Consider the following 16,481-nt stretch of genomic DNA (forward strand, 5'->3'; position numbering starts at 1 on the left):
AATCCAGGTCACAATATTGGCAAAATCTGCCTGACCAGGTGGTGGTGCAGTGGATAGAGTGTTGGACTGGGATGCGGAAGGACCCAGGTTCAAGACCCCGAGGTCGCGGGCTCATCTGGTTTGAGCAAAGCTCACCAGCTTGGACCCAAGGTCGCTGGCTTGAGCAAGGGGTTATTTGGTCTGCTGAAGGCCCGCGGTCAAGGCACATATGAGAAAGCAATCAATGAACAACTAAGAAGTCACAACACGCAATGAAAAACTAATGATTGATGCTTCTCATCTCTCTCCATTTCTGTCTGTCTGTCCCTGTCTATCTCTGCCTCTGTAAAAAAAAAAAAATATTGGCAAAATCTAAGGAATTATTAATAGCAATTTAATAAACTATAATTTACCTATTTGAAGGCTGTACCTATATTTTTAAAGTTTTATTTAAAGTACTAATCAGATAAGAAAAACCATGTTAAATTTTAGGGGAAAGGTCTCATCAATTTTTTTTTCCAGAAAGTTAATGACAATGAAAACCTAAAATTGCCTAACAGTAGGAAACAATGAGACTACAATAGGTAAAGTTCATATAAATTAAACATGGAACCAATTTGTTTTAAATAATTAGAAATATTTACCTTTTAGCATTTTGTTGTATATTTTCTTCAATGTCACTGAATATTTGCTTAAATTCCAAGTCTCCAGGAAATGAATTTAACAGACAATGTAGGTCAAAAGAATTATGGGAATATTTCTCTTCCCAATCCATTCTGAGGAACAAGAATAAAAATATGTTAGTTACCCCAAAACAAAGAAAAAAATCTACCTCAAGTTGTGATACAAAATCAAAACCACTAATTCCCATGCTTGGGCAAAATGAAATATAGCAGAAGAAGAAGTAGGGTATTATTAAACTAGGTAGAGTATTTTGTTATTTAAATTTCATGAGGTGTTGTCTAATTTTCACACTTTTGTATATTGTTTGAAAGCTGAACAAAACAGCACCCCTCAGAGAGTACTTATAAGCATCCTGCTGCTTCTCACTGTAACCAGGAGCTGCAAAGGAGATCGCACAGCCTCATAGGCCACTGTGAACAAAGGTGGTAGCAGAAAGAATTTACACCTTCCTCCACTCTTAAGGAGAAACTGACCTGTAACCTCAGCCTTACTAAAGTCTCATCTCCTGGCCCTATTTACTTATGAAAAGACCAAAATTTCTCCTCTCAAGCACACCTTTCAACCAAAGTATTGATAAGTGACTAGTACCTAAATATGCTACTCCTTATAGATATGCATTTCCCACTATCAAAGCTTTATTCAACCATTCATCCACATACATTTACCAAGTGTTTGGTAAGTAAGAAGCACTATGTAGAAGCTGGGGAACCGCTGCAAAATGTCAGAGTCCCTCCCTCTATGAAGTTTTTATTCTACCTAAAAAGGTTGATTTTAAAAACACATAAGCATATATTTATAAAAGATCACATGGTAAGAAGTGCTATGTGAACATGTGGGTCTGAGCGACAAGACAAAGAACGACAGGGTTGGTACAGAGTGGGAACCCTTTAATTTAGGAACACGTTGTTTTTGAACATAAAATAGTGCTTATAAAAGATTTTGAAGACTGATAAGAAATTTAAAAATTAAATTATAACAGACATACATGAAATAAATATTAATACAAAAGGTTTGGATAAATGTGGTTTTAGTTTAAATAAATATAAAAACTTGAAAAATTGTCTAAAAAGTTTACAGAGGCTATAAACTAATGAACGTCCTCATCTTTAGTTATTTAATTATTAATAAATTCAGCTAATGTATTAAAGTATAATGAAATGGCTGAAGATTTCCCTTATATCTTACCTGAAACGTCAAAGAATTAGTCCTAGGATAAACCTTTTCTTTTTCTTTATAGACATTATTTTAAAAGGAAAATACCTAATTAAAATGTTTTAATGTAAAAGTCTACAGCGTCACAAGGTTTGTCATTTGTAAACTCAATTATTTCCAAATAAAGAATAAGAACTGTAGTGGTTTAGAAAGAGTCACCCTAAAATGTGCCTCTGTGGTACGTGTATTGCATTCAGCTAAAGGCAACCAAGACCCTGCCATCTGAAGAGAAACTTCTGCCCCTCCCCCTCCCTTAACTACCTGAAAGAATCTGAATTACCGGCCTTGCCCACACTAAGAGATTAGCAGAGATAATCTGGTTTGGCACTACATATGGCAAGACAAACTACTATGACTAAACATCTGCTCTTCTTATCACCCTACAATGATATTTCCCCCTGTAAGGTATTTTTCCCTGCCAAGGAGAAAGGAAGGGCCAGAGCCACAAAGTGTGGAATAATAAAAGGCTTTACTGAGTACAGAGCGCATCTCGCCTGGCAATGTTCCCTGGTCCCAGGGACAGAGGCCAGGGAGCTCGCATGGAGTGACCCATGTGAGAGATATTTAAATGGTCCCGTTTAGGGTGGTAGAGCTAATATGACATGGTGAAATCTCACTGGCTGGCAGAAGGTCGCTTTTTCCAAAGGGCTCCTGGGAAGTTTCTTTTGGCATCCCTGGATATGGGCGGTCCTAGCCAAAGTTCCCAGGCCTGGGTTCCCCACGTGACCATCCCCCATTGCAGACCACTCCACACCCCTTCTGAAGTCCTTTGGTGATACTCAGCTCAGACAGTCACACATAAGTCATTTTCTCTTTCTGTCTTTGAATCTCATGTGTGTGGGGTTCCCATGTATACATGTGTATAACATTTGTATTAAATGTGGTTATTTTCTCCTGTTAATCTGTCTGATGTGAATTTGGTTGTTAGACCAGCAGAAAGAACCTAGAAGGTAGAAGAAAGTGTCTGCCTTCTTCACAGCACAGAAAGATCATTTAAAAATAGCTAAATCCTAATATATTTGGATTTTTCTCATTGCAAAAGAAATAAATGGAACTACATCAAACTAAAAACCTCTGCACAGTAAAAGAAGCTGAAAACAAAGCAAAAAGGTGGCCCCAGCTGGTTGGCTCAGTGGATAGAGCATCGACCTGGCATGTGGACATCCTGGTTTGATCCCCAGTCAAGGCATACATCCAAAGTGACCATCCGCTTCTCTTTCCTTTTGTAAATCCAGAAGTCACAGCCACCATCACAGCTGCCTGGCCCGTGCAGGTTTGCATTTGATTCGACAGACAGTAATGAAACAACAGAGCCAAGAACTGGTGGGCCATTACCTTTAATCCTAGCTAGCACCCGGCGGGCAAGAAATACACACAGTGGGAAAACACTTCTGTTGGGCAGATAAAATATATTATGCTCACTTTGTTAAAGATGGCACTGCCCACATGGAAGCCCGTTGCCCAGGTGATATTAATGTGTGTTGGGGGCAGGCTGTGGGCAGGCAGGATCCTTGTAGCCTGGGTTTAGTTTTAAGACTAAGCTTTTCCCACCCTTTTTGATGTGGGGTACAATCCCATCATGCCTCAGATAAGTGACTTTGTATTAGAGACTTCCCTATTTTGTATATTGGATTAAAAGTTTTGATTTCTGCACTATAAAGTGGGGCAGACCCAGAGCTTGCTCTCTTGGTTCCTGAGTCTATCATTAGAGCAGAGAGCAGAGAAAGGCCACGTGGAGGAGAGGAGAGGCATCAAGATGGCAGAGTGCTAAAGGAGAAGCCAGTTTGTGCAGAGTTTATGCAGAGAGAAGGAAGGAGATGGGGAACAGAGGTGAATAAGTCTGGTGAGCTAGAAACCTTTGATTCTAGGAAACTCAGATAAAGTCAGTAGCTTTGTGAGCACTGAATGAGTAGGTTCTGGAGCCCAGTGTGTGTTTTACTTGCCCGCCAGGTGCAAGCTAAGATTAAAGATGATGGCCCATCAGCTTTTGGCTCCGTTGTTTCTTTACCGTCTGTCTGAATCCAACGCGAACCTGCATGGGCCAGGCGGCTGTGATGGTCGCCGCAGATATTGGCCATACAACTTCTCTTTCCATTCAGGGCTCCCAAAGCCACTGACTCATCCGAGTTTCTTAGAATCAAAGGTTTGTACCTCACCAGCCTTATTCACCTCTGTTCCCCATCTCCTTCTCTCTGCACAAACTGGCTTCTCCTTCAGCACTCCACCATCTTGGCTGCCTCTCCTTGCAATGTTGATGGCAGGAACTGAGAGAGAGAGACCCCCAACCCCCATCTATCCTATATTATAGTGTAGAAATTAAAACCTTTAATCCAATATACAAATAAGGAAGTTTCTGATACAAAGTCACTTATCTGAGGCATAAATGGAATTCTTCATGACTGCACCACCCCACATCATGCAACAGTCAAAGGTGTAAGGCAAAAAGCTTAGTTTTGAAAAGATCTTGGTATTAAAAGGGTGGGAAAGGCTTAGTCTTAAAACTAAGCCTTAGGCTATAAGGACCTTGCCAGCTTACAGCCTGTCCCCCACACCCAATGCAAACTATAAGCAAGCAAACATATACATCATAGTTACAAACTTATTTGACCAACACTTTCCCTTTTCCCATTCTCCCTCTCTTCCCTTCCCATTGCCAGTGGCTTGATTGGTTTGAGTATCAGGCCATGGCACTAAAGATAGCTCAGTTGGTCCAAGCATTGACCCCATACAGAGATTGCTGGGTAGATCCCAGTCATGGCACATGTGGGAGTCTGTCTCACTATCTCCCCTCCTCTCACTTAAATTAAACAATCAATCAAAAAACACTGGTTAGGAGGTACATACCAGAGAGGGAAGAAGAGGGGAAGCAGGGAAGAAGGGAAAAGGGAAAGGGGGTAGGGAAAGGCAGAGGCATACTGGGTCATCAGACTTACAGGATTTTAATGGTAGGAATTTTAGAGGAGGTCCCAAGGGTGGATCTCAATAGAATATTTATCTGCTCTCCAGATATGTACTATTAGGCTCATGGTCTCCTTGGTACCTAGGTGGTCTTATCCAATGTAGCTGGTCCAGAGGTCAGCCCTGGAGTCGCTTGTCTGGTTTTGCTGCTTTTCTGGGCCTGGAAATGAAACACAACTGAAGCCAAGGTGTATTTGGTTTAGGTCAAAACCTTATTGTCCTGGCAGCTTAATGCTTAAGAGCTATTCTCTGGCCCCCTTGTTCAATCCCCTGCTAAGGGGGTTTAACCTGCATGCCTAGCAACATGCCAGGAGACCAAATCTCAGGGGAGGGTCCCAATCACATGACTAGAGATATGAAATGAGGGGGTCTATACTGCATGACCAAAAATATGCTAGTGGAGGAAAAGTTACTCTGGGGGCAAGATTCTTGTCTTCCAAGTTCTGCCTGTTGCTAGGCACCTGGGCTTTCAGCCTTGATGACCTTCTGTGCTGTTGGGCAGATAAAATATATTATGCTCACTTTGTTAAAGATGGTGCTGCCCACGTGGAGGCCTGTCGTCCAGGTGAATTTAATGTGTGTTGGGGGTGGGCTGTGGGCAGGCAGGATCCTTGTAGCCTGGGGCTTGGTTTTAGGACTAAGCCTTTCCCACCCTTTTTTTTTTAAGACTTTATTCATTTTTTTAGACAGGAGAGAGAGAGAGAGAGAGAGAGAGAGAGAGAGAGAGAGAGAGAGAGAGAGAAGGGAGGAGCAGGAAGCATCAACTCCCATATGTGCCTTGACCAGGTAATCCCAGGGTTTTGAACCGGCGACCTCAGCATTCCAGGTCGACGCTTTATCCACTGTGCCACCACAGGTCAGGCCATTCCCACCCTTTTTGGTGTGGGGTGGTGCATTCTCATGAGGAATACCATTATGTCTCAGATAAGTGACTTTGTATCAGATACTTCCTTGTTTGTATATTGGATTAAAGGTTTTGGTTTCTACACTATAAAGTGGGGCAGACCGGTGGCTTGGTGGCTTGCTCTCTCAGTTCCTGAGATTAGCATTAGAAAAGAGAGCGGAGAGCAGAGAAAGGACATGTGGAGGAGAGGAGAGAGGCAGTCAAGATGGTGGAGTGCTGAAAGAGACGCCAGTTTGTGCAGAGTTTGTGCAGGGAGAAGAAAGGAGATGGGGAACAGAGGTGAATAAATCTGGTGAGCTAGAAACCTTTGATTCTAAGAAACTCGGATAAGTCAGTAGCTTTGTGAGCACTGAATGATGGGTTTGGAGCCCAGTGTGTGTTTTCCTTGCCTGCCGGGTACAAGCTAGGATTAAAGATGATGGCCCACCAGTTTTTGGCTCCGTTGTTTCTTTACCAACTGTCTGAATCCAATGCGAACCTGCATGGGCCAGGCAGCTGTGATGGTGGCCATGGATAGTGGCTTTACATGTGCCTAGCCTATGGTCCTTCCTCTGTTCTTGTCTAACTACCTATCACAACTTCTCTAGCTATTAGGGTAATGCAAATCAAAGCCACAACGAGTTACCATAACCACACACCTGTTAGAATGGCTATTATCAATAAGACAAGTAATAAGTGCTAGAGAGGTTGTGGAGAAAAAGGAACCCTCATTCACTGCTGGTGGGAATGTAAACTGGTACAGACACTATGGAAAACAGTCTTGTGGTTCCTCAAAAAATTAAGAATAGAGCTACTGTATGACTCAGCAATTCCTCTCCTGGGTATCTACCAAAAACCCCCACAAAAGAACAAACAAAAAAAGCAACTCGAAAACATTTATTTACAAAGATATAGGCACCCCTATGTTTACTGCAGCATTGTTTATGGTGGCCAAGGCATGGAGACAACTGAAGTATATGATATAGGTTTGGATAAAGAAGATGCTACTAAGTATCGTCTAAGAATACTACTAAAGTCACAAGAAAATATGAAATATTGCCATTAGTGATAAAATGGATGGACCTTGAGAGTATTTTGCTAAGTTAAGTAAGTCATACAGAAAAAACTAAGAACCATGTGATTTCACTCATATTTGGAGTATAAAACTGAAACTCTTAGACACAGAAAATAGTATGGTGGTTACCAGAGGGAAGGGGATGGGGTGGGGGCCAAATATACGGTGATGGAAGATGGTCTGACTTTGTGTGGTAGGCACACAATGAAATACACAGATCATGTATCAAAGATATATATATATATATATGTATTTGAAACCTATATGATCCTATTAATCAATGTCACCTCAATACTTTAATAAAAAAATAGGGAGATATCTGAAAAGTATATCAGTAACACGGTGAATGGCTCCTTTAAAGATGAATAAAAAAATCCAATAGTTGTCCCAAAGCATTGACCTGGAACATTGAGGTTGCTGGTTCGAAACCGGGGTTTGCCTGGTCAAGACATGTATGGGAGTAGATGCTTCCTGCTCCTCCCTCCTTCTCTCTCTCTCTCTCTCTCTCTCTCCTCTCTCTAAAAAATGAATATAAAAAAAATAGTCCCCGACCTGGGTAGACTTACACCTGGTTTGGTGGCGCTTGTATTGTTTTAGCCAGGGGCAAAGTAACTCCTTGTTTATCCCAGCTTGGCTTTTGGTCTGTGCTCTTGCTTGGTTCATGCCCTGAACATATGGATTTAAAAAAACCCAAGAAGCAAAAAACAATAGTTAAAAAAAAAGTATTTTGCAGTAAATGCTATAATTTTGCATTTAAAACAAATATTTACCTATAATTTGCCATAATAAATATTAGTTTGAAATCAGACTAGACCAAACCAAAACAAAAAACTGTATGGCAAATAGTAGGAAACTCCACGTCCATCAGAAGCTATACTTGTTGAGGGCACCTGAGCTCCAGTGTTTTCACATAACCAATGAATCTGATATCGCCCTAGTTACAGCTACCATCAGAACAGTTGTTTCTAAATCCAATGACCATTATTACTGCTAATATTTAGTTTATGTATTTGCATAATTCTACATCATTTTGGGTAGTTCAACACTTCAGATGATGAATTATTCAAAAATTGTTGCAGAAAATAAAATTTCACTCTCTGTAGTGAAAAGATTTCATTGGTTGAGGGTTCTTGAAGAAACTCAAAATTAGTAAATATTTTGCTCATAAGAAACCTCTCTGTTATAAAACAAGTTATAGTATCAATATTCTGTTCAGAGTTGTAGCAATTTTTCAGTACTAAAAACTTCATTAATTCACATAACACATATTAAAAAATGTGTATAGAAGTCAGCTTAAATATAATAGCAAAACAGCAATATGATTTGTTGTATATCTACTATGTACAATGTATTTTAATATACATCATCTTCCTTAATTCTCATAATAAATCTAAAAAATAGTTATTATCCTCATTTATAAAGGAGAAAACTTGAGCCCAAAGAGATTAACTAACATGTCCATGTGGCATAGCTACCCAGTGTTAGGGGCACAGTTTGAACCCAGATCTATCTGGTTCTTAAACTTGAGTGTACTTGTATCTCAAGAAATGAATCACTTACTGCATATAAAACATAGTTTTGTAGAAATTATATTAACCAAAATGTTAAAATGGTTATCCCCAGATATTTAGATTATGGCTGATATTTTTTACTTAGTATTTTTCTGTTTTTGCAATAAGTACTTATCATTTCATATATAATTGGTAAAAATATTTTAAAAAGATATTACCCTGCTCTCAGGGGACTTATGATTTTTTATTGTATATGTTCTATTTCTCTTCAATTTGAAACATCTTTCATCCTTAATAGTTCTCTCTTGTCAATTTATGTTTATCATTTCTTTCAAAATCTAACTCAAAACTTAAATAATTCCTAAATTTCTATGACTATGACCATTTCACCAGCCTTTTTGTATTATTTTATTTCTGCTTCAAATGCTATTAAAATTTTTTATATTATTTTGATAATAAATGTGTTATAACTGTCATTGAAATCGGTTCTCGAGTAAAACAATGACCTGAAACATGTTGAACATTCAGATAAGGTTGGTAATCATGAATTTGAAGGATTCTAAATCTACATGGTTGTACGATTTTTCTCTATTTGACCTTGGTAGACAAGTTAATCTAGAAATACAAAGACTGCATTAAAGGAACATTATTTGATACTAAAGATAGGGTGCCAGAAGGATGGTTCAGAGCTTTCACGTGACTGTCACAAATCTGTGATACTTCCATACTTTTATGGTTCCAAGGTGATAAAGAATAAGGGAAGCAAGAGTCACAATTTAGGTAGAGTCAGCAAGTTTAAGATGCTGTGTGACAGAAAAAAACAAGCTGAGTAAATAGTGATGCATAGGACGAACATAAGAAATAAACAGCCTGGCCAGGTAACTCAGTTGGTTCGAGCATCGTCCTTATATGCCAAGGTTGCAGGTTCCATCCCCAGTCAGGGTACATACAAGAATCAACCAACCATAAATAAGTGGAACAACAAATCAGTGTTTCTCTCTCTCTCTCTCTCTCTCAAATAAATAAATAAATAATGGGCTGTAGTCTGTGGTAAGAGATGCTGAAGTTTGGAGTTGGAAGTTTTCTCCTTATATTGGCAGTGATCCCTGCAGGAGTCTGGTATGAAAGAAGCATGCACTGAATGGACATTAGCAGAGGCATCAATCCTCCCATGTCTGTCCTTACATGCATTTGTGGGCCCACAGTCTGTCTGCCATCGCTGGGCATCATGATGGAGCAGAGAGAGGGACTGGACAGTCTCTCCTCACAAGGAGCAGAGACAGTAAAAAGAACAAGCCATAAAAAGGAAGCCAGTAGAAAGATTTTGCTATTGTCTAAAGCAGAGGTAGTCAACCTTTTTATACCTACTGCCCACTTTTGTATCTCTGTTAGTAGTAAATTTTCTAACAGCCCACCAGTTCCACAGTAATGGTGATTTATAAAGTAGGGAAGTCACTTAAAGCAGAGTTACAGCAAGTTAAAGCATATAATAATAATTACTTACCAAGTACTTTATGTCAGATTTTCGCTAAGTTTGACAGAATAAATCTTTATAAAACAACTTACTATAGTTAAATCTATCCTTTTATTTATACTTTGGTTGCTCCGCTACCACCCACCATGAAAGCTGGAACGCCCACAAGTGGGCGATAGGGACCAGGTTGACTACCACTGGTCTAAAACATAACTATGACTTCAACAACAGAAAAGTAAATTATTGAGGAAACAAGGTATTTTGGCAAATACTCTGGGGATATTTCAGAAAAGTAGAACAATAATATTTAGGGGGAAAAAGGAAGAGGCAGTGAAGTTGTGGGTCAGGATATAGCTTTACAGTCTCTTTATGTTCCTCTATTTCCAACTATTAAATTGTCATTAGGGAGATAATAATAATTTGACATGATGGATGGTTATCCTACTGCATGATCATCAAAAAATGGGATCTATAACTCTTTAAAATATAATAACTTTGTTTTTGAGATTACCATTCCACAATATTGTTTTTAAATGTTCATTGTCCTATAAGGTTTCTGATCTTTTTTTTTTTTTGTATAAGAGTGAAAACACAGTGCTTAATATTTCAAACACATATAAACATCCAATCTAATATTAATTATTGCCTTTAAAAATGAGTTATGTTTGAAGAATTATATCTAAGCCAAACATCTGTAGATCATGTTTCAGCCAGAGGCAAATTGTAACAGTTGAGTTATAAATTCCTAAGAACAGTGACTATAATAAAATATGAACATATTATAAGCACTGCCAGAAAACATTACAATAAAGCAATAAAAAAAATCATACTTTATGTGACCAAAAGAAAGCCCAGAAAAATAATTTTGGAAATCTCACTTGCCCTTTAACATATTTTAAAATGATATGTTTCTATTGTAGGGTCTTTTATTTTTTTTAAATTTAAACACATGTTATGGTTCGAATCTTTATCTTTTTCATGTTTCTTCAGTAATAAAAATCCAAAGTGCCATTCTTCTTAAAACCACTAATAAGTGCTTTAAAAGGATTGAAAAGTTTGAAAAACTAACCATTGGGATGAAATCCACGCTGCAACTGAGTTAGTAAAGGGAAAACAATAGGACCGTGTGGTTTTTTCCCCCATGATAAAAGCTCAGTGACTTAATGTGTCCACCAGCTTTGGCTCACTTGAAGTCTTACTATTCAACATCACTGCCTAACCTAAAATAAACACTGTTAAAGTGCATGGTAAGGAAGTGTGTATTCGGATTAATTTAAAATAACTATGCATTCTACCTGTAACTAAACAAGTCTCAAAATATTGCACTGTGATAAAACACATTTAACTATAAATATATATATATATATATTATATTACTGAATAATATATGTATATTACTGAAACAAGAATCAATAGATTTGAGCCCTGATCCTGGTTCTGCTAATGTCTATGTGAGTTAGGATAAGTCACTCAAGAGGGATGGATCTCACATTCCTCATTTAGAAAAAGGAGGTAAACAGATTTATTAAGCTCTGAGGTTTCTTCTAGTTATATGTTTATTGTATTTTATGAAAATGGTAAGAGAAGTACATATTTCTGAATCACCCTAAATTAACTCCTGGGGAATAGGTACTATTATAAACTCTGTGGAAAAGGAGGCACAGAGAGGTTCATGATTTGCCCAAAATGACTTGCATAGAAAGTAGCAAAGCTGGGATTCAGACTGTTTCAAAGGTTGTTTTTAATCACAATGCAATATTGGCCACAGCCCGTTAGCTCAGTTGGTTAGAGCATCATTCTGAAACACCAAGGGTAGGGGCACATACTGGAAGTGACTAATAAATGCATAACTAAATGGAACAACAAAATGAATGCTTCCTTCCCCCCCTTTTCCTTCCTCTCTCTAAAATCAATCAATAAAATTGTGGTTCTTCTAAGAACCACAATTGATAGAATGCCTCTCGTATTAAAAAAAAAAAATTTTAGTTCTTGTATGTGTTGATTTCTTTACTGTCTTACATATTTCACAGTGTTCCCTAGAACCATTATAAATATTCTTCATTATGAAGCCTATAGCTATAGCATTCCCCACCCTCAATTTTGTTTTTTTTAAGGCTAGATCTTCCCCTGTGATACTTCAGAGTTGTCACTAATTTCTCTCTTTCGATCAGTTACTGGAAGTTAAAATGTTAATGGTTTAGCCTCCCCCAAAGACTGAAAAACAAATCAAGTGGATCTCAATTGGTTGACAGTTATTTAGAATATACATTAAAGTCTTTTAAGAGGAAATAAAAAGAACTTGTTAAATATTCAATTAATTTTCAACTCCCATCTATGTATTAGTTTTTCTTTCACAGACTGCTATACTTTCCATAAATAACTGTGTAAGTTTTATTATAATTATATAGGCTAGAATATTAATAAACAGCTGGTAAATATTCATATTAACATAGGACAGCTATTAAAATCCCCTTTAATAAAATATAAAATACTTTATCATAACTCCTCTATTAGTAATTTATATGTGTGTATGTATGAAGTTAAAATTGACAGGATCAGTCAGAATAAACTATTGTAGCTTGACAAGCTAACAGAATTACTTGTCATATGCTTTACTCACCAAATCTGATATTGCTTTCTTTAGTTTTCAATGCACTTCTCTTTCTAAAAAATATTTTCATTTTAATAACTCTTTATAATCTTCAATATACAATCCTAGACATCTCTTGCTTTAATATAACAGTGAAACTATGATATGTGAAAACAAAATTTTATTTCTGCATTTTTTTTTATAACTTGGCACGCACACATTTCACATGATTTAAAAGTCATAAAACTATTACATAGTTTGGGCTTAGGCCTAAATAATGTCACAAATCATGGAACAAATGATTAACTAATGAATTTTCCAGTATAGTAAAACCTTAGTAATTTGGAGAATAGTGTATCTGCATTAGTAGAAAGTCTCAGTTATGGAGCACTCAAGGCAGTTGTACTATGTATCAAGTGGGAATAACAAGAAACAGAGCTTATGAGATATCAATTACATTTTAAGGAACTTTCTTTTAATAATTAGATTCGAATGATTTGAACTTAGCATGTACTTTGTATGTAAATGGATGCTTCTAAAAGATTTAGGGTTCTTAAAGTATGTTCCAATGATTTAAGAATTTCTCCTAAAATGTTACTAATTTTAATTTGATAACTATCTCTATTGAAATACCCTTTTACAACTTCTAGAACTTTTGTTCCATCAATTATCATGCCTGACCCAGCAGTGGCGCAGTGGATAGAGCGTCAGACTGGGATGCGGAGGACCCAGGTTCGAGACCCTGAGGTCGCCAGCTTGAGTGCGGGCTCATCTGGTTTGAGCAAAGCTCACCAGCTTAGACCCAAGGTCGCTGGCTTGAGCAAGGGGTTACTCAGTCTGCTGAAGGCCCACAGTCAAGGCACATATGAGAAAGCAATCAATGAACAACTAAGGTGTCGCAATGAAAAACTGATGATTGATGCTTCTCATCTCTCTTCATTCCTGCCTGTCTGTCCCTATCTGACTCTCTGTCTCTGTAAAAAAATTAAAAAAAAATTATCATGTGCTCTAGTATCTATATCCCTTTAAGTTCAATTTCCTTGCTTATTTATTTTTAAATATTTATTTAATTTTATTGATTTTAGAAAGGGGAAGAAAGTGAGAGGCAGGAACATCTATTTATTCCTGTATGCCCCGAATGAGGATCAAACCAGCAACTTTTATGCTTTGGGACAACTCTCTAATAAATTGAGCTATCTAGCCAGAGCATTTTTTTTTTTTTTTTTTTTAAGTTTCTTGCATTTTAGAAACTGATGGGCAAATGAGTTTGTAAAATTTGTAATTTTTGTTGGCTCACTTTCAGTGTTAAAAAATGGCGCTGGGCAGAGCCAGGTATGTGATCTGTGAAATTGCAAATTACCTTCCTGCTTGGGAAGGGCCACTGTCTTGCTAATGTGTGCTGGAGGAAAGGTTTTCTGGCCATAAAAAGGAGAGAAGAAGAAGGAAAAAGAAGCCATTTTTGCAGAGTGAGGAGAAGAAGCCAAGATGGCAGGGAAAGAGAGAGAAGCCAGTTTTGCAGCGTGAGTGCAGATGGGGATCCAGAAGTAAGGGGCCTTGGGACTGGTGAGGCCTTTGGTTCTAGGAGAAACCGGAGAAGATTCTCCTGGTTGTGGAACCGGAGAATGTGTCAGTGACTTTGTGAGCTCTGAATGAAGAGGGAAGTGTTTTTCCCACTGTGTTGCTCGTCAGAGGTAAGAGTCTTGAATAAAGGAATGGCTCGCCATTTTTTGGCTCCACTGTTTCTTTACCCACTGTCCAAATCTAATGAGAATCTGCATGTAAGTGGCCATGACGGTGGCCACAGCTGTGACTGCTGTCCTTACAGAAACCAACAAAACCCTTCATAGAACCTCCTTCCTTTCAGAGCTCAGCATTTCAAAACAGCAGTCCATATTTCCTAATCTTATATCTCATCTCTCATTCACATTTCAACCCAGAGCAATCTGGTTTCTGCCCCTAGCCTTACACTGAAACTGACAAAATATTTTTCAGTTCCTGTCATACTTAATCTCTGCACTATTCGGTATTGATAGCTACTCACGCCTTCCTTGAGGTTGTCTCCTCTCTCATCAATCTTCCTAAGTATTATGGGTTCCCAGTTCTCCTTTTGTCCTCACTTCAGGTAGCTGGCAAGCTCACAAAATTTCTTTCCTTTTTTATTTTTTTAAATCTCAGATTCAATATACAGATATACAATACAATGGTAGTCCATTTCTGTGCTAGAGGATCCACCCAGCTTTCCTGGTCATAACTAATTGGCCCAGGGTTGAACATTTCACCCAAGCTGAAATATCAGATACCTACCAAATGAATTTTGAAATCTGGAACAAAGGCAGGGAGAGAGAACCACCAGTCATAAACCAGTCAAGTTAATCTCAGCCTTCCAAGAGAAGGTGCAGGAATATTTTCTTTTGGCTGAGGTCCCTGTGCTTGCTAGCTCCTGTTCTTTCCTCACTGACTGACTGCTCATACAGTTTTCTTCTGGTTCTGTGAGATTTACGCAATGAGACCTCTCCAGGTGCCACTGCCCAACAGCTCTTTTTTTTACTTAAATTAACCAGAGTAGTTCTTAATAAACTAATAAACATTTTGATTGGCTCCTCTCTCATCTCTGCCATTAAACACTGATATTCACCACAGGGATCTCTCTAGACCTGCCTCTCATTTTATATGCTTTCTCTGAGCATTTGTGATTTAAAGCCACTGCCCTCTTTCTATGTATTTTCTATGTATTTTTAGCATAGTAAGTTTTACTTCTAAAGTGTTTTAATTAAAAAAAAATCTTTTTACTTTTATTCATTAGATTTTTCTCTTTCTCAGACCTCAAAAAAATCTCTTATTAGTTTTCATTCTGTAGTTTCCCCAAATTTCCTTTCCCCTTGCCTGGTTTGGGAGGGAAATGAAGACATTTCTCTTCCCCTCTCCTCCTATCCATTTCATGCTGGAGGTCTTGAGCCTGTTTTCACTCAACCCCATACACCTATTACTTGATACTAAACATTCAGTCTGTATCTCTAACCTTCGTTATTCCTCCAAAACCCCACACATATTTCCAAGTACTTATTAGACAAGTACACGTCACTAATTCAAAGGTCCCTTAAACTTAACATGTCCAAAATCAAATTCAAAATCTTTTCCTTAAACTGGCTTCTCTTCCTACATTATAGGGTTGCCACCTTCCTAATCCCCCTCCCTGGCCCTAGTGTCTTAGTATCGGTGTAGTTTGTTTTCTCTATGGCCTGCAACCTAAGAATGGTTTTTACATTTCTGAGTTGTAAATATAAAAACAAACAGGACAAGATGCTACAGTGGCCATATATGGTCTTTGAATCCTAAGGTACTTACTATCTGGCCTTAAACAGAAAAAGTTTGCTGACCCTTGTCTTATATAGTCCCAAATTCTTTAATCCTTTCATTCTCTAAAATGGTCACCAAATGCTCTCAATCTTTCCTCCCTCTATCTGCTACTAGGATCCAAACTGATTTCCTGCCGAAAAAGAAAAAAAAAATCGAAAACCTCCTATCTGGCCTCCAGGACTCATATCATATGATATCATGAGAATACACATTTGGTTTTGCCCCCTCCTCTCATCTCTCCCTACCTTCTTCCTGACCTGGTCCTGTGTATCTCTTCCATTTGGCCATCCTTAAGTGTATCCTTTCTAATAAAACTGTAATCAGCAGTATAGTGCTTTCCTGAGTTCTGTGAATCTAATGAACCCTAAGTAAATCTGTACTCGTCCAGGCAGAAGTGGGCATCCCTAGAGACCTCCTCTTGGCTCACGTCTGAACTGCGGGCGTCTCGTGGGGCTGAGCCTCGGAGTTTGCACAAACTCCAAGTAGTTAGTGTTAGAACTGAAATGACCTGGATCACAGGACACTTGGTTTGTGTGCCTCGCCTGCACATGGTATTAGACTTCTCGTTTTTCAAACAAAATCAGATTATTTCACTACCTTGTTTAAATACTACTGAAGGTTTTCCACAATGCATCAGACAACTCCAGGTCCTTCAAACCTTTTATATATATAATTATTTATATATATATGCATATAATTCTTAACATTTAATTCTATTTTTCTACTATAACTATCCTTAATTGACATCTTGAGATAGC

The 16,481-nt window shown here is 38.1% G+C and overlaps 1 protein-coding gene and 1 non-coding gene across 2 annotated transcripts in view; one reads left to right on the forward strand and one right to left on the reverse strand.

The window, feature by feature from the left end:
* The window catches only part of KIAA0825 (KIAA0825 ortholog), a 565,493-nt gene that overhangs the window by 504,149 nt on the left and 44,863 nt on the right, over window positions 1–16,481 (reverse strand). Inside the window, exon 3 of the mRNA XM_066273833.1 lies at window positions 624–755. Coding sequence (XP_066129930.1) covers window positions 624–754 — 131 coding nt within the window. The 5' untranslated portion in view covers window position 755. The remainder of the gene's footprint in view (window positions 1–623; window positions 756–16,481) is intronic.
* LOC136336689 (small nucleolar RNA SNORA48) lies at window positions 7,334–7,469 on the forward strand. Its single transcript, XR_010731520.1, has one exon. It is a non-coding gene; the product is annotated as a small nucleolar RNA SNORA48 (small nucleolar RNA).

This window comes from Saccopteryx bilineata, chromosome 4 (assembly GCF_036850765.1).
Source record: "Saccopteryx bilineata isolate mSacBil1 chromosome 4, mSacBil1_pri_phased_curated, whole genome shotgun sequence".
Taxonomy (NCBI): domain Eukaryota; kingdom Metazoa; phylum Chordata; class Mammalia; order Chiroptera; family Emballonuridae; genus Saccopteryx; species Saccopteryx bilineata.